The sequence below is a fragment of the Lonchura striata genome, chromosome Z (assembly GCF_050655825.1).
Source record: "Lonchura striata isolate lonStrDom1 chromosome Z, ASM5065582v1, whole genome shotgun sequence".
Lineage (NCBI taxonomy): Eukaryota > Metazoa > Chordata > Aves > Passeriformes > Estrildidae > Lonchura > Lonchura striata.
In genome coordinates, this window is record NC_140740.1 from 31129779 (window position 1) to 31154991 (window position 25213).

Here is a 25213-nt window from a genome sequence, read left to right on the forward strand (position 1 = left end):
AATATCGTATCACTTACCAGATGAATCTGTTATAATGCATGTTTCTGTCATTTAAACTAAATTAGGATTTCTTACTGTTTCTTTCAAATAAGAGAAACAGTGTTATTGCAATTAGTTTATAAGTTAGTGAGAATAATAAAGATCTAAATTTTCTGATGTACTTATGTGATGAAGAAATTACTGGGAAAGCTGTTCAGCAAATCTGTTGAAAATTTTTGTGTTCCATTTCCAGCAATTTCATACTTCAGGTCTTGAGTTTTATTAAAATATTACAGAATCACACAGAATCACAGAACAATGAGGTTGGATGAGACCTCTAAGATCATCAAGTCCAACCTATGCCCTAACACCACAACTAGACTACAGCACCAAGTACCAAGTCCAGTCTTTTTTTAAACATATCCAGAGATGGTGATTCTACCACCTCTCCGGGAAGACAATTCCACTATTTTATTACTCTTTCAGTGAAAAATTTTTTCCTAATATCCAACCTAAACCTTCCCTGACATAGCTTGAGGCTGCGTCCTCTTGTTCTGTCAGTTGCTGCCCGGTGCAAGAGACCCATCCCCACCTGTCTGCAACCTCCCTTCAGGAAGCTGTAGAGAGCAATAATGTCACCTCTAAGCCTCCTCTTCACCAGGCTAAACAACCCCAACTCCCTAAAACATACCTCATAGGGCTTGTGTTCCAAGCCCCTCACCAGCCTTGTTGCCCTCCTCTGGGTGTGCTCAAGCATCTCAATGTCCTTCCTGAACTGAGGGGCCAGAACGGGACACAGCACTCAAGATGTGGTCTCACCAGTGCTGAGTACAGGGAAAGAATGAGCTCCCTGCTCCTGCTGGTCACACAATTCCTGATGCAGGCCAGGAGCCATTGGCCTTCTTGGCCACCAGGGCACACTGCTGGCTCATGCTCAGCCGGCTGTCAACCAGCACCCCCAGGTCCCTTTCCTCCTGGACACTGTCCAGCCACACTGTCCCCAACCTGTAATGCTGTAGGGGATTTTTGTGTCCAAAATGCAGAACTCGGCACTTAGATTTATTAAACTTCATGCTGCTGGACTCTGCCCATCCGTCCAATCGATCCAAATGTCTCTGCAGAGCCCTCCTTCCTTCCAGTAGATCAACACAAGCTCCCAGGATGCATTCATATCACATTCTCTGAGAACCTATATTTTAAGGAGTAAAATAAAGCTGTTATTGAAACTTTTCTCAAAAATAACTTCTACCAATTTGTAAGCTAAGACATGAAGGTCTTAATTGAATTTTCCCTAGCTGCAGGTACTCTGTGCTTACTGAAACCCTATTTTCCTATATAGCCTATATTTCCCTATATGGCCACATACATATTTCTTTGCAGTTTTGGCCTTTCTGATCATGCTTTGATTGTTTTATAATCTCTCAGCAGTTCTAGAATCTCTGAAGTATTTAATGTGAGATGTCTTTAAATCTGTTTTTCTCTTTAAATCTGAATATGAGAATACATTTCATTAAAATTAATGCAAAATTTTAAGTCAGGTTCTTCTAGAACTATTGAAGTGAATAAAATAACTTCTTACATTATAAGAAATCATTGATCTTTTAAAGTTAACAATGCATACCTTTTTTTAGATGAAAAGATAGGTTCAAATCCATCTGAAGAAGCAACACAAACAGAAGAATTGTATTCTTCACCAGATCCAGAGAAAATCCAATCACCTTTCGCTCAAAAGTATCAGGCCTGTAGAGCAAACCTTCAGAGCACCAGCTGGCTTACTTTGTCTTCGAAAATGGTGTATAGTCAAGAGTTGAGTATGCCAGAAGGAGTAGAAATAATAAATGTAAAGCCATCAGCAGGTTTGTCATCTTTTTTTAAAACACTAAAATAGGGAATCTCTGCCTTTCACACTTGGGTCTTAAAATTGAAACAAAGTAATGGTGAGTTTTGGATTTGTTGTTGGAATCGAGTATGTGTAGGTGAATCCAAAAGGTTTGCTAAAATGTACTTCCCATAACTTAACATCTCAATCCTGGAACTAACAGTAAAATAAAGCTCTTACTTGAGGTGTAATATTTACTGTATTCCACATACTTGCAAAAAATAGAGTTGAAACACAAATTTTGTTTTGCAGTGATGCATGAAAATTTTTGTAGGATCTATACTTAAATGTTAAGGTTTTCATCAGTAGTCTTCCTAAAATACAGTTTTAGATTTTTTAATGGAGAAATATTTTTGACGGAAGAGAGTATTTTTTAGTATTCATGTTTAAATAATATTATTTGACCCCTCTCTAGAGCACAAAATGCAGTCAAAGGTTAAAATAGTTTCATGGTATTTTTGACATATTGTCTTCTTTATGAGGCCCTGTAAATGGCTTCTTTGTGAGGAAGCAGTAATACTTTTTAAAATTTGGAATAATAGAATAATGGCTGAATAAAAATGTTGCTAATTTTGATTTTTAGTATTTCCTCCAGTAATAATGTTTTATTTTTTTCATTTTAGGACATCTCAGTTCTTCTTCCATATATCCTGTTTGTCATGCACCTTATCTGTTGGCTACTTCCTGCTCTGATGGAAAAGTTCGATTCTGGAGATGCAGGGTTGTCACTGAATCATCAGCTTCTTCTATGCCGCAATATGGCACCAACAGTGATGTTAAATATGTGTGGGAAGAATGGCCATTACTGATTGAGGATGGTCTTCCTAGTAGTAGTGCTATTAATGTTCCAGGGAGGCCAGCTGATGTCAGCTGTGCACACACAAACAGATTAGCAGTAGCATACAAGCAGGCAGCATCTAGAAATAGCCATCTTTCTCAAGATTTTGTGGTGCACGTTAGTATTTTTGAATGTGAATCTACAGGGGGCTCTTCTTGGATTTTAGAGCAGACACTTAATTTAGATGAGCTAAGCACTATGTTGGACTCTGGTGTTAGTGTTGATAGCGATTTAGTGGCAGATAGCCAGCAAGATACTTCTCTGTCTCATGGTTGGAGTATTATATCCAACACTAAGCACTTGGTACACTTGGATTGGATGTCTAGGGAAGATGGTTCTCATATTCTGACAGTGGGAATTGGATCAAAACTTTATATGTTTGGTCAGATATCTGGGAAGAGGCAAGAACAAAATGGTAACGAGATTGTAGCAATCTCCCACAGTGGCAGTCCTAAGGCTGAAACCCTTTCTGGGTTTGTTTTGCTGCGTTGTGTTGACTTGGTTTCTTCTGTGGAGGGGTCACCACCTTTTCCTGTGTCCTTGTCTTGGGTGCGTGATGGCATTCTGGTAGTTGGAATGGATTGTGAAATGCATGTTTATTCCCAGTGGCAATCTCCTAAGCAGGAACTAGTTAGTACAAACTCCTACAGTGGAAGTATGCCTTGCCTAACTAGCTTAATGAAGCAAAGTCAGTCAGCTGCCTCAAGTCTGCATCCACCGAAGAGAACTTTGACCAGATCTATGACCAGCCTTGCGCAGAAACTTAGTGGGAAAAGATCTGCCTCTGATCTGTCTATGGAAATGGAAGATTCTGGCCTATTTGAAGCAGCTCATACATTATGTCCAACTTTACCTCAGTACCATCCATATCAACTGTTGGAACTCATGGATCTTGGTAAAGTACGCAGAGCAAAAGCCATTCTGTCCCACTTAGTTAAGTGCATTGCTGGAGAAGTTGTTGCTATAAATGAGTCTGAGCCTAATCATGACAAGAGGCTCAGATCTCTGACAATCAGTGCAAGTGGAAGTACTGCAAGAGATCCCAAAATATTCAGCAAAACAGAGACTACAGACTATATTGAAATAGACTCTGTTCCACCATTGCCTCTGTATGCTCTTCTTGCTGCGGATGATGATTCATCTTATTCCTGTTCAGACAAGTTCAATAATCAGAACAGTCAAAATAAAAAGGATATGCCCAATGATAGTTATGAAAATCTCTTCCAAAATACTGTTATAAGTACAGATGACCTTGTAACATTTGAGGCAGATGAAGACAGTTCAAAAGTCATTGATCTTTCTCAATACAGCCCAACTTACTTTGGACCAGAACATGCTCAAGTTCTTTCTCGTCACTTGCTTCATTCAAGCTTGCCAGGTCTGACTAGGATGGAGCAAATGTCATTGATGGCCTTGGCAGATACAATTGCTACTACCAGTACTGACATTGGAGAAAGCAGAGACAGAAGTCAGGGTAAGCTCTCTCTTCCAAGGTAATTGTACTACTGTGCTTCACAGCCTTTCCAGGGATGTTTTTTCCTATTTTGGAATATTTTTTGGCTTCTAAGATCATGATGCACCTTCATTTCATAGTGTAATTGTTTCAAGACCTATTGCTTTGATAAAAGTAGAATTTTCTTTTGCCGCTTGGTAATGCCACTGTGAGTCCATCAGTTCACATACTATAATTATTTTTACTTCACTTTTCAAATATTTGTTGTACCATCTAGAGAAATTCAGAAATAATTTGGTTTGGTTTTTTCAATACATTACCGTTTTTCTGTCTCTTGCATTAAACAGAACAAATAACTTCAGAAGTTTTTATATTTGAAATTTTCTTTTTTCTTGAAGGGAAGAATTATGGACTAAGCTATTGTTTACAAATTCAAAGTATTAGTACTCACAAAATTATATTTCTTCTATTAAGACCCACAGTACTTACTTGGATTAATTCCTGTAAAATTAATATTTATTTCCAGGTGGAGAAACGCTTGATGAGTGTGGTTTAAAATTTTTATTGGCTGTCCGGCGTCACACCTTTCTGACAACTGCACTTCCTCCTGTGCATCGAGGACAGCTGCTTCACCAAGGTAACTGATGTGTTTTCTTAGAGAAGTTGAGTTTTAGTGATGTAGATGCAGCTATGACTGGCGTGCTGTTGATGTGCCTCTGCAGAACCAGTAATTTAATTCATTGGGGTTTTTCAAGAAAATACTGTCCAATATGAATTAATGCTAGAGCAGAAAATGTTTTGGTTTTGGTAAAGGACTCAGAACTGATTTTTTTCTAACAAGTTTTTAGTTGGTAGGGGAGTGTTTCTATTTCCCCAAATTAAATACCCCAAATTCCCCAAATTAAAGTCTACTACCATGTTGTTCCAATAACTTTCTGCAGGAATAATGTAGTAAACAACTGTACCTGTTTATGTAGGGGCTTAGTACATATTTAGAAAAAAATTTACTACTCAGACTTTTAATATTTCTGTATACTTACCATAAGTATACAATTGACTGTATCATATAGGGAGGTTTTTTTGTATAATTTAACTAGTTCCATCCTAATATTGCAGATGACAGAATGAGCTGGATTTGATTAGTCATAATCAGATCTAAAGGACTGGCTATGATTAGTTCTTTAGCCATCATGACATTTGTAATAGCATTTTTAATCTCATGGCTTATCACCCCTCAGCTGAATCAGAGGTTGGAATTTGCCAGAACTGCCACAGCAGAGTATTGCAGAGTTAACTTTCTGATGGATTAATTTTAGTTGAGGTACTTCTGTTTCTGGTGAGCTCAGAAACTGGTGAGAGTGGGAAGTGCCTCTGGGGCACACACGGAAGTGCCTTTCTACAAAGAAGCATCCCACCTTCACCAGAGTTGCAATTTTCCATAGCCAGCTATGTTGCTGCTTAGTAATTCCTTCCTTCCTTACGAGATTTTTTTATTTTAAGTTTTCTTTTGTATCTCTATCCCCATAGATGTTTTTGCTCTGATTGTCCAAAACTTTTGCATTTTCTAATCTAAGTCAAAATAGTGAACGTATCTTGAAAATCTTGAAAAATTTAATCAGTACATTGATTATCATGGCTAATCTTAGTGCCACTTAATGTCCTTATGTTTGAGCTTTATAGAGAAACTCTGTTCTTCGCAAACTTTCCTTAGGAGTTTGCAGATGAAAAATTGTTTCCAGTTGTATGATTTTTCTGTAATATTTGATTTGCAGTCCTAACAAATACTCTTAGGTGTCTGTTGCCTCATCAGCAATGCATTTAAAAATATAAGACAAGCGTCTTCCTTTCTCACTTTCTCATCCCTTTGTCTGGGATTCAGATTCTGGATTATTTTATTAATGAATATCTTCTGATTTTTTTTTTTTAATGGTGACTGTATAGGCTTATCTACTAGTCACTTTGCCTGGGCATTCCATTCTGTAGCAGAGGAAGAGCTCCTGAGTATGCTCCCTGCTGTGCAGAAGGGAGATCCAACATGGTCTGAGCTCAGAGCTATGGGTGTAGGATGGTGGGTCCGAAACATCCATAGCCTGCGGAAATGCATAGAAAAGGTAAACGTAGCATTCTAAATAAAACCCAACAAAATCTTTCTAAACAGCTGTTCTCCAGTGTTGACCCTCTATTTATGTAGTTTTAAGTTTTTAGATAATTAAGTTTTTCTGAGTGTTTCGTGCTGTATTTCTTTGTATCTATACTTTTCTGTAAGAATATGAACTTCTGTATTTTACTAAACGTTTTTAGTGCATCGAATTCCAGTGTGGAGTACATTTTTTGCTCTTAGATATCCCATCCTAAAGGTTATATTGTACAGTGCTTATTGTGGATGCTCAAAATACAGATGGTGGATATAGTTGTTTTTTATAGCAAAATTGAGAATTGAAGTTGTGGGGAAAGGTTCTTCTTAGAAACCGATTAGATGTGGGAACCGGTTAGATATTATATGTACATCTGTCTTGCAAATTGATTATTTTACATGATGAAACAAACCTTCTATTGTTTTGTTTTGGCTTGGTGGTTTTTTTTATTTGTTTGAGGGTTTTTTTGGCTTTTTTATTTGAAATATTTTAACCATCACAATGTGGCAGTAAGCCAAACCTCATTATCACTTGTTTTAAACTCTTGGAAAAGCCTAGTGTGTTGAGCTAGAAAATGACATGCACAAGATACTTTGACTACAAAGCACTAAGTGGTAAAATGCATGTCTCTACCCTTGCTTCTAAATCTTCAGTAATTAGTCATCACTTTATGAAACTTAACTGCCTTACATTAAAAAAATTCCAGGTATTCTGAGCCTGAGTTTAAGATTATTTTACATGCGACTTGGACTATTCTTGCTGCCCTTACCCTTTTTCCTTTCCACCTTCCAAAAGCAATCACTGGTCCCAGCCTGTTTTTCAAGACTCCATCTGTCCTTTCATTAACAGAGCAACTAGTAAATTAATTTTGGTATAATTTTAGAAACTACTCTCAGGTATATGGATTCCCATTTGATCTGCAAATAAGCTTCTAGAACTGGAAGAGCATGGGCTAAGTGTTACCAAACACGTTGTTGTATCTTCTTATGTTCTTAGATCAGATTCATAATGACAGGAGGCATCATGTATTAAAGAGAACTTCAATACACTTTGAGGTATGAGATGCCAGAAGCAACAAGAATCTCATTTAAGATTAAGTTAAATTTGTTTTTTTGCTTTTGAACTGTCTTCTTAGGTGGCTAAAGCAGCTTTCCAGAGAAACAACAATCCACTTGATGCTGCCATTTTTTACCTTGCAATGAAGAAGAAAGCTGTTATCTGGGGATTATACAGGTATCCAAGCTCTTACATGGAATTTCACACTGTCTGGTATAATTTTGGGGGAAAAAGTTGAATGTGATGGTAATCCAAAGGAAGCACAAATACTAGCATTGAAAGCTGGGGTTTGATTTTTAAACTAGCCATTACACTGAATGAGTAGTTTCTAACCCTAAACTGAAGGAAAATTTAGTTGCTGTTTCTGAAGGTAGGTGCTGCAAGTTTTAGTCTCAATCTCCTGTAATTTCAGTTACTGCTTAATTCTGATTTACTTCTGAGGACTAGTAGTATAAGTGTCTTAAATGTCATGCCTGTCTTTTACATAAGTGTTTGTTGTTTAAAATTGTACCTTCAGATCAGGGGACTGACTTATGTCTTCCTAACTGGTGTTTCATAATACAGCATTCAGTACTGCAAACTTTCTGAAAACTAATTTTCATTGTCACTTAACAGCTCACCTTAAGAAAAAATATTTTCTTTCTGTATCACGTTATTGAAAATACCATTAGGTTTTTTATTTATTGAAGTTTCTACTACTTTTAAAGAAGTAGCCTTCTCAGTTCCCAACGTGGTGAGAGACTCTGCACTTCCTAATGTGAAGATCTGTGTAAAATTATACTGACATCTGCAGAAATTAAGAACCATAGTGCAAATAATAAAAAGTAAAATGTTTTTATCAATTATATTTGATATGCAGGTCCCAAAAAGATACTAAAATGACACAGTTTTTTGGAAACAACTTTACTGAGGACAGATGGCGTAAAGCAGCCTTAAAGAATGCTTTTTCTTTGCTTGGCAAGCAGCGATTTGAACATTCTGCAGCATTTTTCTTGTTGGCAGGACACTTAAAAGATGCGGTGGAGGTAATAAAATGCTTAATGTTTAAGACTGTTGCATTGTCCCAAATGTACAAATAGACTGAATGCAGTTTGTGTTTTGCATTAGTATGGCCCCTGAAGCTTCTTATGCTTTCAATTTTTGCTCTTCTTTCCCACCCCAAATGAATGACAAATAGAAAACCTTCATCTTTACATTCTGATTCCTTTTTAGCTGTCATATTTCTGATACTGAAAAGTGACATGGGTAATTTCTCTGCTCTAATACTAAGGGGCCTACCTACAATTAGCTTCCTTTCATATTTTCTACCCAGTCCTATAGGAAGATAGCATAGTTTTTCATTAGGAAGTTCTAAATGTGGTGTTTTGGCAGAGATGTGGATTAGCTCCTAGAATCCCTTTACAAAAAACAAAGAACATACAAATTATTTCCTGGATCTGTTTGAATTGCAAAATTGTGAGGAAATCAATCTCTGTGATGATGAAGGTTTTGTTCTGTAAAGCTCTGTAGCTAAAAGAACCAGAATCCAGAAGTAAGAGGCGGCATGTGCACATTGGTAATGATCTATTGAAGCTGGTTGATTTCAAAGATCTGTTGTCATGCCATACTTAAACTGAAGAAATGCAAATCCAATCTTTCATGTGATACTTATCTACACCTGTTCTGCTTAGTTCCTGCTCACTTTTTATGGAGTTGGTAGACCTACTTACTTTAATCTGAGCAAATTTATGTCACTTCGTGCCCAGTAATAATTTTAAACTGAGGAGAAATTAAAAAGTTTGATCATTTTAATATAATTATCTTTAATTAGGTCTGCCTTGAAAAACTGCATGACATTCAGTTGGCTCTTGTAATATCAAGACTCTATGAATCGGAGTTTGAAGTGTCTAGTACTTACAAATCTATACTACAGAAGAGAGTTTTGGGAAGTATGTCTACTGGAAAACAGAACTTAGGAAACATACACTGTGACCCTTTCCTGCGAAGTATGGCATACTGGATTTTGGAAGATTATAGCAAGGCTCTTGACACTTTGATTAAACATTCTGTTGAAGATGAAGGAGGTAAGAATATAAGTATTTGGCCTGTTGAGTTGATTTAAAATATTTGTTAATTTAAGCCACAGTTTCTTAAAGTGTCATCTGAACAACCAAGTACCACACAGTTCTTCACCATTGTTAGTAAACTGCTTGCTGTAGCAATGTAAGTGGACTTCAGTTGCAAACATGGTGACTGTATTATTATTACCCTGTATTCCAAGCATTCATACTTTGTCCTTTAAGCATGTGAATATCAAGACAGTTGAATGACCCTGCAGTAATACAGCTGTTTTTCCAGAAGCAGTCTAAAGATGGAGACAAACTAACTTCTTATATTAATTCCATCTTATATTAACTCCATCACAGCCTAAGACAAAATTTCTGATTGCTCACTTACATAGGAGAGCCTGTAAGACATGGTGTTTTGCAGCTTTTAGCCCTTGGTAACAGCTGACTACAATAATAGGCTACCAACAGATAGATTTTGTTACTTGAAATGGTGCGAGGAGGCCCATGTGGTGCCTGAAACAGCACGTGAGTATCCTAAAGCAATTCATTTCTGTATTCACTTGCTGGCTTTATAGGCCTTCTAAGAATTAATTGTATTATTTCCTAAAGGTAGTGTTTTCATTTAAGTTAAAAGCTTTAATCCTTGTTAGTTAGCTGGTTTCAGTCCTGGCTACTGAGAAAAATTGGAAGGGGATAAATAAAGGCTCAAATGCTTAGAATTGGGCAACTAATTTGTGAAACTGATTTTAGCAGAAGTTAAATGGTTTAGGATGATTTTGAGCAAATGAGGAATATAGTGTTTGGTTGTTGCTATCTTGATCCCATCTTTCTGTGTAAAATAATTTTAAAGTGTTGTTAATTCTTCTGTGATCAGTTCATGGCTTGTTTGTGGTGTCTTCCCTTATTTTCTTACCTAGAATGTGTGTTTTCATGTATCTCTCTCTGTTAACTGTCACCAGTTGTGTTGTAACATCTGATAGAGGAGAGAGTATGGGCTTATTTCTGTCCCCAGCTATCCTGAGGCCTTTGAAAACTGTGAATCATGCTGTGCTGATTCTTATATCTCTTTAGGGTTTTTCTTCTTGTGGACATGAAAATGAAATGAATAGGTGTTCCACTGCTGTGTAATTCATTTATTTGTATATAATGCTGCTACCATTATGTATAAATGTTATAGATTTCCTAGTTTTACTGTAAGTTGCATTTCTTTTGAGATATCGACAAAAAAAATACTATTCCAATTTTTTAAATGAGACTTTAAGTAAAAGAAATAAGATACTGTCTTATTGTCATTTAGATATGGAACATGGAGACTGCAGAAATCTAAAATTAACAGAAAAGTGGCCTTGCTTGACTTCAGTAAAACTGGCCTGACTACCAAGGAAAATAAATGGTAGCTGTTTTAATTTAAAAAGTCATGCCTACTGCCTCATTTTGCTTGTTTTTAGTATGTTTGGCAATGTCCTTCCCACTGAAGTATTCAAATGATGAAGGTGCAAAGGAGGGTGTAGTGAAGTAAACAGTAGAATGGATGTATGAAGTAGACAACAGGATTGATACTAAGATCTAAAAGCCTTCTGACAAACTTAGGACTTTGCAGATGGGTTATTTCATGCAGAGTGATATGTTTTATATGTTGCCATATCTTTTCAGATGAAGGGGATGGCTCATCAAGTTGCAACCCTGCAGTGTTTAACTTCTATAACTACCTAAGAACACATCCCCTCTTGCTGAGACGTCATTTTGGCTCTTCTGATACATCTTCCACACACATTTCCCTAGCAGTAGAAAATGGATTAGCTGACAAAATCAACCTAGGTGAAAGACGGCTATTTTTCACCACTGCATATGCTCATCTAAAAGCTGGTTGTCCCATGTTGGCCTTGGAAGTGTTATCAAAGATGCCCAAAGTTGTCAAGAGGTCAAAGTTATTCGGTAAATCCCCTAGTTTAGTGGATACTAGTAAAGATTTCTCACCGTTATCTCCAGTTAGAGAGTTGGAAACAAAAGATCAAGCTTCCAGTATTGATTGGTCACAGCCAGTATTCAATGGTCTAGGTTCATCTTCAGATTGTTCATCAGGAAAACATTCAAGTTCCACTCTTTCGTTTGATTGGAGCCAGCCAAGTGCTCTATTCCAAGATGAACAATTGCAACTACAGTCAGACAGTGATGAAAATGATGAAAGTGAAGATTCTTCCCTGATAATGAAAGAGCTAAAACCTTTGAAGAAAACTGAAAAATTACATGAAACAAGTTCTTGCTACACAGAATCTTTTAGTGTAGTTGATGACAAAGATATTCTAAGTCCGTCAGAAGATATAATTTCAGCACAGCTGAAGTTTAGAGCATGCCTGAAAATCCTTACTGTGGAGCTTCGTACACTGTCCACTGGCTATGAAGTCGATGGTGGAAAGTTGCGGTATCAGCTTTACCAGTGGCTTGAGAGAGAAGTGGTAGCTCTTCAGAAGACCTGTGATTATGGTGTTGAAGTAGAAGAGATACGGTCAGGAGTTAGAGGGATGCCAGAGGAAGGTACATTACATGAAAACCCTGAAGGCTTAGCTGACCAGGAAAAAACTATGCTACAGAAAGAAGACTTTCAAAAAAGACGTCAATGGCTTCTGAAGTACCAGTCTCTCCTCAGAATGTTCCTTAGTTACTGTATACTTCATGGCTCACATGGTGGAGGCTTGGCATCTGTCAGAATGGAATTAATTCTCCTCCTGCAGGAATCTCAGCAGGTATGTGGGGGAGCTTAGGTTTTGTTTTCTCTGCTTCACGTTTGTAGATTTATTTGAAAGTGTTTTGTAATATTTTTGAAATTTTCCTACTGTAGCATGCGTATGTTTTTTAATAAATCTAAATCTGTTTTTAACAAGGGTTTTTTTGTACATTATTTATTTTTTGTTGTTTTATAGAATTTTTTTCTCTCTTTCAAAGTTACTATGTTCCCTTAAAGAATATGCGCTATTGCTTTGTCTGTGTTTCTTGCTTGATTTTAGGAGCAGTCAGTACAGACACCTTCCAGCCCTCCACCAGAGCAAAGCTCCATACCTCTCCTATTTGCTTGCACAGCTAGTTCCAAAACAGTGGTTGCTAATCCATTGCTACATCTTGGCAATTTAACTCATGATATATTACATGCTATAATAAACCTTGATTCACCACCTCATCCAGATACTCAGAACAGCAAGGTATGTATTTTTTTACAGTGGTTTTGTTGGTTTTTTGTCTAGTTTGCTGAATTCACAATTTTTTCTTTCAGACAGCTTGAAAACTTTGTGCTGTGCCTATCTGTGACAAAGTAAAACCATGAAACATAATAATTTTCTGTTGTACTTATCTTGAGCTTAAAGAAATGTCCAGTGATCATAAGTCATTGTTGAGGTGTTGAGGATCTGGTTCCACAAGCTGTTGTAGATTGGCCTCTCTCAGAACTGGATGTTTTTCCAAGAGGACATTTTAATGGAAAAGATGTTATACTAAACCATCAGCATCATATTTGTCTTTATGACAGTATGTTCATTACTTCTTTTATGCTAATAGCAGATTCTGCATTTCATTCTTAAGACATAAGTAAAATTAAATGTTTAAGTACAAAACTGAGTGTTAGCAAACTTCAATAAACTCATACTGTTTTTTTCGTTTAAAAATAGTTTTCTCTAAGATTTCTCCTGTATTTAACCTTTGACTGGAAATAAAACTTAAATCTTTCCTGAAGTTTTGTATTGTTAGGTCCCAGATCATGTCTGGTTTTACTAAGGATTTCTAGAGAACACTAAAAAGAATGCTTAGTCCTAGTTAGCTTTGTTTTAGAGGGAACAAACAAAAAAAATATAATAAACTGTTTTTGTTTTAATGGAACCTTTTTGATTAACAGCTTCTCTAGCTTTTTAACCTTAATGTATTTTGTGATACTTTAAGAAAAAAGTGTCAGTTAAAAGTACTGATCAGTATGATACTGATTAAATTGAGTGTGTGGCCAAGAGCTGCACTAGAATTGGTCAAAAACTAAGCTGCATTATAGTTTTCATTATGAAATAAATTATTTGTATTCTGAACCAGCAAACTGCTGTTGAATACAGGCTTAATAGGCTGCTGTTTAATAATTGAAAATATTTCAGATGAAGCTGATCTGTGATTATGCGTTGGTGAGGCGAATGAGTTTTCCCTCATCCTTTTCATAGGGTATGAACTGATTTGTCTGATACAAATTCTGCTGCAAAAGGTGGCTTTGTAAGTGCATAAGGACTTCAACCTTTCATGTTCAGTTCTTGTTACATGACTGTATGCAGAGTGAAAAGCTGTGATACTAGCCACAGCTCACTTTGGGAGTAATGAGTTCTGCAAAACTTTGTCTTACAGATATGTGTAATGCATACCTTAGCAGCGTCACTCTCTGCTTGCATCTACCAGTGTCTCTGTGATGGCCACAGCTACAGGTAAAGTCTATGAAAAGTGATTTTTAGACAGCTGGCTCATTGCAGTCATGTTAATGGATAGTGCACCAGAAGGCAGTGATCACACTTGCCTACATCTAGAAAGTGCTAATATTTCAATAGCTGTAAACATAATTTTTAAAAATAAATATTTGCTGCTTCTCTGTTTCACAGCTCATTTCAAGCAAACCAGTTCACTGGAACAGTGTACCAGACGGTCCTGTTAACTCAGTGTCATTCTTTAAAAACAGCAAGCTTAGAAGAAACAGTGACTCCCAACACACCACCTGCTCAGTGGCCAGGTATCTAGACTTGTTTCTTTCCTCTTAAGTGAGTTATTTGGATCCACTGTAAGAGCATGTGGCTATGACTTTCTAGTAGTATTTGTAACAGCTGTGTTGAGTTCTTTGATTAAAATGTTGTATTCTTTTTTTCAAAACATCTAAGTTAGTACTTCTGATTATTCACTAAGTCAAGTTGGTTTATATTGCTTTCTTTAATTAAAAAATGTTAGTGCTGGATCTGGTAAAGAGAGAGCAGCTAAACAGGAGGTAGGGTGAAGTCATGTCCTTTGCTCTGTTTGCTCCTCTGGAGCACCAATATTCTACTTCTTGAGTCTTATGGGCTGGGAAGGCTGTCTTAGTTTGTGCTCCAACTAGGAATTATTTTACCTTATGGACAACTTCTGAACTACCTTGAAACTATTAGAAATGCAACATTTCTCATAAATTATGATTTTCTGCAGCTCTAAAGTTAATGTCAGATTTAATCTAAGATCTGTGCTGGTGAAACTACATTCGGGAGCTACATTAGAGGGAATGTTATCAATTAAAAAAATAGAAAAAGGTATTTAGGTATGGGCTTCAGTTTATAGCACTAACTTTAAGCATAGCCAAGAAATGTGCTTACTTATTATGAGAATTGTTTCTTAAATCAGAAAATTTCTCTTTAAAATCTTCATGGAGAACCTGAAGGAGTCTTTGTATTTGATGCTATGCCATTTTTTCTTTTCTGCCAAACATTGTCACCAAATCTAGAGATTTTACAGATTGTTAGCAGTTACTCTTCTGAATAACATCACCTTGAACTGACTTTTTCTATTTTTTATGAGATTCACATGCTATGTGTGCAAATTGGAGAGCATGACAAAAAGCAGAATTCTTTGGCCATGACTATGTGTATTTTTACTTGTGTGTACAAAGTGTCACATTGAAGCCACATCTGAAACTACACCTTTTTGTGGGAGCATAAAAACATCACAAGATGTTTACTACTTGGGTGAAAGAACACTTGCCAGACAATGTGTAATGCAAGTTGATGCCCATGATTTTTTGATTGGTTTTACCACTGTAAAGTGAGAAGATAGAATTTCAGCTTTCAGAATTATAAGGTAGTTATATTAATTGAAAAGGAAGCTAAAAACCAGGAAGCTAAAAAACTAATAAAGTGTTCAAAATTAAGAGCTTGCCTCTTTCTCGTGAAGTTTTCAACTTAGGTTTCAATGTGTAGAATTTGGAATTTTTCTACACTAAACATTACTAAGTAACATAAGTTACCGGACAAAATACCCATGATAATCTGGAGTATGTTCACACACACATCTGTGCTTTCTTAAATAATATGTTTATTTTATATAAACAGGAATCACAGCTCTCATACATCTCTTGAATTCTGCTGGCGAGGAAGCCCAGCCAGGTCTCACAGTTCTACTTTGTGAAATTCTAACTGCGGTCTATCTCAGCCTCTTCATCCATGGCCTTGCAACACATTCTAGCAATGAGTTGTATAGAATTATGGCTCATCCACTTAACAACAAAATGTGGTCTGCTGTTTTTGGAGGAGGAGCTCATACGCCCAGCAGAGAACAGCAGCAATTAAAGACAAAAACTGGTCAGTTCTCTTGTTTTATGTGTATTTGTCTTCTGGAATTTTTAAGAAAATTATGTGACTGCTGAAAGCTTAATTACTTTAAGTAGCTTGTGTTCAAGAAGAATTTAGTATGGTTTTGAATTTGCATAGAAAAACAAGGATCTGAATTTTTTCTTGTTGATCTATTGTGTAGAAGAGAAGAGTGAAGCAGAAGTGAATGCTACTGAAATGAGGTTTCCAAGTAGCACAGCTGCTCTAGTATGAGGGAGTTAAGTTGATCTTAGAGAATTTCCAATACTATTACAGCCTAGTTTGTGTTTATTTTAAAGCTTTCCAGTTCTCTTCTAACTGGAATATAGTCTCATTTTACAAATACAGTATGTTTTTTCTCTTTGACAGGTAGGCACTTCCCAATGCCTAGCCCACATCAGGTAGTAGTGTTCTCCATGGAATGTGTGGGGTTTTCCAAATCCCTTCCCTCCTTCAGTACTCATAGTCCTACCAAACCTTCAGGCAAGATACTAGATTTAGTACTAGGCCTCTACATGCAGTGTGCTGTGTGTGAGTTTTTGGGGTTTTTTTTTTGCATATGCAAAAAGACAGAAAAACTTCTGTTTGCAAACCATGATATAAAAATTTAAAGTAAAATTTTATAATTAAAGAAGCACATAAATTGGGCTTTTTTTAAAAAAAGAAAATTATCTGCACTGTAGTATTCTAATGGCTTTTCATTTGAAATAAATATTAAATACAAAATTACTCTGACCATGGTTTGAAAATATCAGAAGTGTTTCATATCTTTTTTGGAGAGCTGCTTGCTATGCTTTTTGAATATAAGCATTATTGTGCATGTGGATTTCTAAGTGTTCATTCCAGACATTACAAATGAAAGGCGTCTTGTTGACATTCTAAAGACCCTTTAGAAAAGCAAACAATCTTCAAGTTTTAAATTCAGTTAGTGATAAACTATCCTCAGGTCCAGAACAAATTCCTATAAAGCTTTCATTTTTCATACAGTTACGTGCTTTTTGATTTACTTTGACTTCTATAAATCCAACAGCAAAAATGCTACAATTAACTGGGTTTTTAAGGGAAGATTTTGTAAAGACAAATATACTTAAATTCTGATGACTTTCTAAATCACATCTGAATATATATGTAGAGAGACAAAATGTAGTTTTATATTTTTTATAAATTATTATTAATATTTAGATGTATGGTACATATCAAAATGCCTTACCTTCCATTTATGGAAAACTGTAAATGTAGTCTGTTTAAATAGCTTTATCAGACTTTTAGAAAAATGTTTTCAGAGTAGAGATCTTTACCTACAAGTGAGCTCTTATTCTGATTAACTTTCTCTGTGGTACTGAGTAAACATATCTATCAGTTTAGTAAGGTAAACATGTTTGCTGTCACAGAATTGTCAGAAGCCTTAACTGGCTTTTGTTGGCAGTTCTGCTTACTAGGTGTTGGTAACTGTATACTAGGCTGTGTTAATACTACTGCTACCACGGGTTTAAAATGCAAAGCATTTTTACAAAGTGTATTCTAAAATGCTTACTAAATATAGCCTATATGCTGTATGTTTTTCTGAAGGAGGAATGCTGCCTGGCTGATTGCAGGTTTAATAAAACTGTTGCTGGAAGAATCCCGAAGCTCTACCTAAAAATTGAAGGGAAGAAGGAACATTTTTTTTAATACTAGTTTTGATGGATAATCACTGAGAAAGTGGCCTAGAGGTGGCGTGGGATCTCCATCTTTGGAGTTGCTCAAAAACTTGAACAAACTAGGTCATCAATTAAGTCAGCCCTGTTCTGAGCAAGGGGTTGGACTGGGTGTCTTTCAGCCTGTGTAATTCTAGGATTCAGTGGGTTATTACTTGTTTTTAATGTGTGTTTACGTAAAGCAAATTTGGAGGAAATGTATTTCTCCAAAGTCCTTTCTTGGTCATATTGAAAAAAATGGCGGGAGGAGAAAGGAAAAAAAAAATAGACCTCCAATGAAGCAGAGGGATTAGGATTAAAGTCAGCTATATTTTTGTGCCTTACTGTTTCTGATACCCAGAAACAAATACTGAGAAGTGACTGGAATGCTTGTTCCCGTCAACTATGCCATATCCTTCTGTAATATTTAGATTTTTTCTATATCTTACCATTTTATTATGCTTAACTAGACTCTTCTCCCTTATGTTTACTTTTAGATTTTTGTGAAATGGAGATCAATAGCTAAAAATTCTGAACACAAATAATTCTAATACAATAAGACTATGCATGTCTTCTCCTCCTTGCCTCCCTTACAATCCTTTAGTACATATCTGAATGTGGGTGTTGATCTCCAAGTTTGAAACTTCTTTTAAGAGATCATAATTTCATGTACCATATTAGTCAATAAAGGTATTTCCCTTTCTGCTCTTTGCTTTAAAGCATGTAGTAGCTTTGAATATAAAATTTCACTTAAGTAAATATGAACTTTCCCTTAGACTCAAATGATAAAAACAGGAACCAAAAACCAGTATCTGGTAGTCTTATAAATTCCTAACCTCTGTTAGGAATATTTTTAATGAAAAACTTGTTTTACTGCCTCTGTCACACAACAATCAGATCAAAACAGTTTGAAAGCTTTTCAGTTCACTCTGCTTTTCAGCCATGTTTCTTGTTTTTCCAGTTGCAGGAAAGGATTTTAGCAAACAGAACTAGCACCTGATGTTTTGTTTTCAAAGAGGCAGTTATCATCTGAAAAAGAATTTTGTTGTTGATTATATTAGATTTTTTTCAGAATCACATTTGCCACGTTTTGCTTGAAAACTACCTAAGCAAACTGTTTTATAATTTAAGTCTATATAGAGATGGTAAGTTCTGTATCATATAGAAGGTTCTTAAGGGAGGATTTGACCTTTGTTTTAACAGTTAGAAATCCATAGTTTCATTTCATATATTCAGTTATTCCATGCTGCAAGAGCAAATGAAGGGAATTTGAAAGTAATCTGCCTTCTAGTTCTTCCTGGGAAGGTGAAAGGTAACAGATCTTTTGATTATCATTGCATGTCTTAGAACCTGGCAGAAATTACAGGATTTTCCTTGTCTGAAATTTTCTTGGGAAATAACATCTTTTTTTTTTTTGTTATATTAGTAAAATGGGAGCAAAGATAAATGCTTCAAATGAAAAACAAAACACATGTAAAAATTTTTAATTAGAAATATATGAGAAATTTGAAAGTGTGTGTAATCAGTAATTTGAAATTCCAAATGACAGTCAGAACTTTAACAACGTTTTTAATGTCGTTAAAGAAATCTTCATGGGGTGGTGTTTGTCAAACCATTTAGGTGGTTGTTCTTTCATCTACCTTATATACTGAATTTTTTCCAATGACTAGCCTGCAGTATTCTTAAAAATACAAGGAGTGATCCAACAGAAAGGAATAAAGTACTTTTAAAATAAAAAAGTAAAAACTTCTAATAAAATAGTTTTTTAATAAAACTTATGTTTTGAATTTTGCTTAAGTAAACAACCTGCAGGCCTATACTTGCTAATTTCTGTATCATGCAACACTTGTTCCTTGTTTCATGCCTAGTGAATTTCTTTTTTTTTAAGTGGTTGCTAAAAATTAGCTAAAAATTCATAGTGATGCATGTGCATGCTCCTTAACTGATAAGCTTTATAATGTAATGAAAATGCATTATATTGCCGTTATTGTGGTTTTGACTTTTAGTACAGGTAAGTGGATTCCAAATACTATCCCTAACAGGAAAAAAAATTATTACACAGTATAGAAGTGTGACACATACTGCTATGATATTCCTCTTTCAAGATTAAAGATGGGATGTCTTCATCTTTCATTAGATTCTATATATGAATTATTTTGTGGCTGTTGTGGTTTAACCCCAGCCATCAGCTAAGCCCAAGGCAGCCACTCACTCACGCATTCCCCCACTGGCAGGACCAGTTAAATAGGAAGGGTAAAAGAGAAATGGGAAGGGTAAAATATAGAGAAAACTAGTGCATTCAGGTCAAGATAACTTTATAGCAAAAGCTGTGCACACAGCCAAAGAGAAACAAGGAATTCTTGTTTCCCATAGGTTGGCAGGTGTTCAGCCAGCTCCAGGAGAGCAGGGCTTCATCATGTGCACTGGTGACTTGGGAGGACAAGCACCATGCCTCCAAATGTCCCCCACCTTCCTCCTCCTTCCCTCCCCTTTATGTACTGACTATGATGTCAGATGCTCTGGAATATCCCTTTGGTCAGGTGGGTCATCTGTCCTGGCTGTGACTCCTCCCAGCCTCCAAGGCACCCCCAGCTCCCTCGCCAGGGTGGCAGTACACACAGCAGAAAGGGCCTTGTCTCTCTGTAAGCTCTGCTCAGCAAGAACAAAACATCTCTGTGTAAGCAACTCTGTTTTCAGCAGAAATCCAAAACATGGGGCTGCACCAGCCACTTGTGAAGAAAATTACCTCTACCCCAGCCACAACCAATACATTAGTTCAGCTGCTTGTGATGATAATGTTTGTCTTCGTATGTAGTCAAAAATGCTTCTGAATCCTGGAATAACATGTTTATTCCTGGTCCGGAAATGACCAGAAGTAATGAATAAATTCCATTGACTAGTGTGAATACAGACAATTTGTCCATTAGAAGAAAATAAATAAAAAATGGAAGTTTTTTTTTTTAAATCATGTATTTTAGTGGCCTCGAGTTACAATTGTACGGTTGGCTGAGTTTGTATTATGAGTAAGTAAGTATTATGTATTGAAAAAAGTGTTTGTAAATTACCACTGTTTTTCTTTTGTTCAGACTGTTAAACCTTCTGTTTTCAAGTGATTGGAATACCCGTAAGAGTTTTGAAGGACATAGTCTTTCAGAAATCTATCAAGACTCAGTCTCCTGTGAATAAAACACTAAAAAGAAATCAGGGTATAGGAAATACTTCATGGTAGTTTACTCCAGGAACAGATAGGTGTACTGGCTCTTCTTTTGCCATCCTCAGCATTATTAACAGAAGGTAATTTTGGAAGCTTCCATGGTTGTTAGTTTTGTGGGCCCTTGGTAGCAGAAGGGAATAGGAAAATCAAAACAGTAAAGAACCTATTTGCATTTGTGATGTTCATGTTAGTTTATTCTTGCACCTGGTCTTGCCCAATGTATTGATGCTTGAACTCACTGGTAGAGATATCTGTCCCTCAGGTGAGGTCTTTAAGCCTACAGAATTGCATTCTTGGCTAATACTTACTACTGCTGTTACATCATAAGGCAGTCCATACTCCCCTCTGCTTAAAAAACATGACTCGGCTAAAGTCCAAGTATTGTGGACTACAAAACGAAGTTCAAAAAATCATCTTCCTTTTTATTTTCATATTTAAGCTTTCTTTGTTTTACCTTAGTCTTCAACCCACTCCTAAGTTTCACTGTAGAAATTGATCTCTGTACATTCCATGTATCTATTTGAAAGAATAAAAAAATCTTTAAAAAATCCCAACCATACAACAACAAAATACAAACACAAACTCCACCTTTTCCAATCAAGTAGGAAATTGATTCAAGTTCATTTTCTCTTTTATGAAAGATGGCCAACAAATGTCCAAATATTAATTCCTTTTCTCCCTCATCGCTTTCACTTCTGGTGTGACCTGGAGAGTCAAAACACTGACAATTGGTGACAAGTGACAATTGGTAGCATTCCTACTAATTCCTCTACTAATAGGCTGTATTGGAGTATGATTCCTAACAAGATCGAGAAGTATTTCAGGGTATAAGGGGATAGAAATATGTTAAGATATTCCTGAAATCTTAAATGAGCTATTTCTTTCAGTACTGTAATAATCAAGAACGGAAATAAAACCTTCCATTGACACTTCTTAGTTTAAAAAAAGTCAATGCTGGGGCAAGAGAGGGGACCTGTCTACTCCTAGGATTTAGGGTCTTACTATAAATAATGAATCTTTCCTCTTTTAATAAGTTGTATTAATTGTGTTAATTAAAATGTTATCTTTTGTATTTGCTGAGGAAATGTATTTTCAGGACATGTGGACTTAGCAGAATTGTACTACTTAGTAAAAAAAATACAGACCTCCACTAGAGGGACACATGGAGTTACAAGTTGAAGCAGGAATGGCAAGCTTACGTATTTGCAATATATACACTGAAAAAGAAGTCTCCTGACTTGTCTTAAAAGCTAACATAATCAGTATTCAGTAGTTCTTATTAAAGTAATTTAGTTTTGGAAGATCATTGGCTTGAGTAATAATATTTGTCACCTTGTAAGAGGAGATCTTTTAATGCAGTTATGGGTGTGAATTAAATAATTGTGCAGGGAGTTTTACATACTGAAGTCCTAGTTATATATTAGTTTTATGTATTTGAGGATTTAAAATTCTCTGTGTTTAGTTATTACATAAATGCTAAGATAAAATTCTGAAAACTTGTCATGATGGAAATTTTTACTTTTTATTAAGAATCCGTTTATTAAAAGCAATAGGGAGGTAGAGCAGAAGGTTTAAAGCAACATACCCTATTTTCTTCTCCCATAGATGATGGAGGCAAACAGCAAAAACATTACAGGCTTTCATCAAAAACCTCTCCAAAAGAAAGTTCTCAATTGCCTGCATTGCCGTTGCTAGACCAACAATCATCATCTTACAAAGAAAGATTTATCTCTCCTGAACTTAGCATCTGGGATTATTTCATTGCAAAGGTAATTTTTTTTGCTGTTTTGAAAATTAAGTGTCTTCTATCACTTCTGGATTGATAGTTTTTCTCTTCTTAGTCATTATTCTAGGTGACAGAATGTGCTTGTTTTCATTTCTCATGTTTAGCTTTTTCTAAAATGGAGCCTATACATATTTTTGAAACAGCTTTCTTGAAAACTGGTGTTATTCAATTAATTTATTTCCAGATAATGGTATGAACATATCCATGTTGATTTTTATAGTTACAGAGTACAATATACCTGTATGTAATTACAGTTCAGGTATTTAGCTGAACAAGGAAATGTGAGAAGCATTTATCAGTTATTTCAACTGGGTAAAATGCATATGCATACCCACTGGAAGTCAAATTATGTTGCCTTGTTTGTGGCATTGTGGCAGATCTTTCTTTCTAGAAAGTTACATACTTCTGTGGAATTGTACACACATTTCTTTATCAAGTGTTGCATAAGCAAAATAAACTAGTAAGCTAGTATTTTAGGAGTAAGGACAAAAAAGAAAATGCAAATACTGAATAGCACAGTGAGGCAATGATAATGGGCTGATCATAAATATGGAACACTGTAGAGAGAGGATAGTATTTCTCAGAGCTCTTGGAAAAACTGAAGAGAATACACCGCAGTGGTTTTGGCTTCTCGCTGACAGGCTCGTATGTCCCACATGTGGTTTGGTATATTTGGAATGAAAATAAAATAAGAATTCAAGAAACAGTTAGTGTTTTCATTTTCAGCATTAAAATTTTTCAGTAATGTAGAAAATAGTTAAGGTGTTAACTGATGTATATTTGCCCTTTTCATGAGGTACAAACTCCAAATGTTACTGAACTGAGTAAGATGATTTGTCTACTTTATATAAAAAGCTTTAAGCATTGTAATGATTGAATTATTAAAAGGCAATTTAGAATGAGATGTTGGCTAGAAGATATTTACAGAATTTTGTTGAAATTTTTAGCCATTTTTTCCATCACAAAGTAGAATGGAATATGATTCAGAAGAGAGTCAGGAAAGTGATGAAGATGATGAAGACAATGATGGAGATATACTTGCATCAAATTCACTTAACCAAGAACATTCTAATTCAAATTCTTACAGGTAAATAGCTCTTTAGAATGCAAGATACTTTCCTATGTATAGACTTGCATTTCTGCTTTTTTGTTTTTCAGATAATATACCAATTACTTGATATTACTTGATATATCCATATATTACCTAGACTTAGTAGTTAATTCTTCACAATAATTATTTTATTCATTTCAGTAGTATGTGGTGTAGTAATTTTCGAATTCAAAGTACCTGTAATATTCCAAAGTTTGGTTTGTAGTTTTCAATAGTTTATAATGATGATTTGACACTCTATATTTAAAACCTAATATTGAATAAGTGAGAAAATTATTTTCCTATTAGTAAATCACTTACTAGTTCTTTCTTGTTAGTTGGTCACTGATGAGATTGGCAATGGTTCAGCTGGTACTTCACAATTTGAAGATTTTCTACCCTTTGGCTGGACATGATCTTTCAGGTAATGAGCAGCAGAGTTGCCTCTTCATACCTATTCAGCACATTAAAATCAGCAATGTGTTGAATAATATGCATATATTGTAGCTTTTAGTTCAAAAGTTCTTAGTTTTTTAGTGGTATGGGAATACATGTTCTGATATTGTTATCATACAACAGGTATATTTATGAAATGACATGGCTAAGATGAATGGGTGAGAAAAGTATGCAGAGACCCGAGCATTTTATGTTTTCTTTGCTTCTTAGTCACGTAAGAATGTTTACAATATTTATTTCCTGGTGGAAACATAATAATTTTTTTTGTAATTGAGTTGAAGTCCTACTCCTTGTTTCATAGACTCATAGAATGGTTAGGTTTTGGAAGAGATCTTTAAAGGTCATCTAGGTGCAACCCAGCCAACCACATTGTGGACAGGGGCATCTTTTACTAGGTGGTGTTGCTCAAAGCATCACCTGACATGACCTTCCACATCAGGGGCTTCCACAACCTCTCTGGCAACCAGTTCCAGTGTCTCACCACTCTCATCATAATAATATCTTTCTTTTATCTGATCAAAATCTACTTGCTTGGTATAAAAACATTACTCCTTCCCCTATCACTGCAGGCCTTGGTAAAGAGTCTCTTTATGTTTTTCCTGTAAGTCTAATTTTAGTATTGAAAGGCTGCTGTATTATGTCCCTGGAGCCTTCTCCAGTCCAGGCTGAACAACCGCAGCACTCTCAGCCTGTCTTCGCAGGAGAGGCGTTTCAGCCCTCTGACCTGTTTTTGACACCCTTCTTTGGATCCTCTCTAAAGGTTCCTCTCATTCCTGTAGAGGGGTGTCTGTACGTGGATATGGTATCCCAGGTAGAGTGTCACAAGCATAATTTGGAGGGGCCAAATTCCCTCCCTGACCCTACTGGCTGCTCTTTTGATGCAGCCCAGTATGCAGTGGGCTTTCTGGTGTGTGAGCCAAATCATGCCAAATTTTTCATCCACTGGTATCCCTAAGTCCTTCTCCAGAGGGCTGCTCTCAGTCTGTTCATCACTCAGTTTTGGTACTGGTGATTGCCCTGACCCAGGTGCACTTGTCCTTGCTGAAGCTTGTGAGGGTCACATGGGCCCACTCCTCAGGCCTGCCAGGGTCTCTGTGGGTAGCATCCCTTCCCTGCAGGAACTCTGCTGCACTGCTCACCTTGGTGCTCTCTGCCAGCTGCCTGCAGGTGCCTCTCACTACCCCTGTCTGTGTCATTATTGGAGAGATGGAACAGTACCAATCTCAGCATGCATCCCTGAGGGATGTCTTGTTACTGATCTC

General features: G+C 36.2%; 1 protein-coding gene and 1 long non-coding RNA gene across 7 annotated transcripts in view; one reads left to right on the forward strand and one right to left on the reverse strand.

The window, feature by feature from the left end:
- Positions 1–25213, forward strand: part of DMXL1 (Dmx like 1) — a 78950-nt gene that overhangs the window by 35448 nt on the left and 18289 nt on the right. For 4 of the 6 annotated variants that reach the window (XM_021546233.3, XM_021546234.3, XM_085566409.1 and 1 more), the window contains 16 exons: positions 1611–1835; positions 2482–4170; positions 4676–4786; positions 6091–6260; positions 7420–7517; positions 8200–8365; positions 9151–9403; positions 11042–12132; positions 12394–12585; positions 13757–13833; positions 14005–14132; positions 15472–15720; positions 16099–16212; positions 22225–22388; positions 23353–23492; positions 23834–23919. In XM_021546233.3, coding sequence (XP_021401908.2) covers positions 1611–1835; positions 2482–4170; positions 4676–4786; positions 6091–6260; positions 7420–7517; positions 8200–8365; positions 9151–9403; positions 11042–12132; positions 12394–12585; positions 13757–13833; positions 14005–14132; positions 15472–15720; positions 16099–16212; positions 22225–22388; positions 23353–23492; positions 23834–23919 — 4953 coding nt within the window. The remainder of the gene's footprint in view (positions 1–1610; positions 1836–2481; positions 4171–4675; positions 4787–6090; positions 6261–7419; positions 7518–8199; positions 8366–9150; positions 9404–11041; positions 12133–12393; positions 12586–13756; positions 13834–14004; positions 14133–15471; positions 15721–16098; positions 16213–22224; positions 22389–23352; positions 23493–23833; positions 23920–25213) is intronic. The other 2 variants (XM_021546235.4, XM_021546237.3) reach the window with 1 other exon arrangement.
- LOC146763761 (uncharacterized) overlaps positions 1074–25213 on the reverse strand; it is a 29365-nt gene continuing 5225 nt past the window's right edge. The window contains exon 2 of the long non-coding RNA XR_014951167.1: positions 1074–23949. This is a non-coding gene — a long non-coding RNA (uncharacterized LOC146763761). The remainder of the gene's footprint in view (positions 23950–25213) is intronic.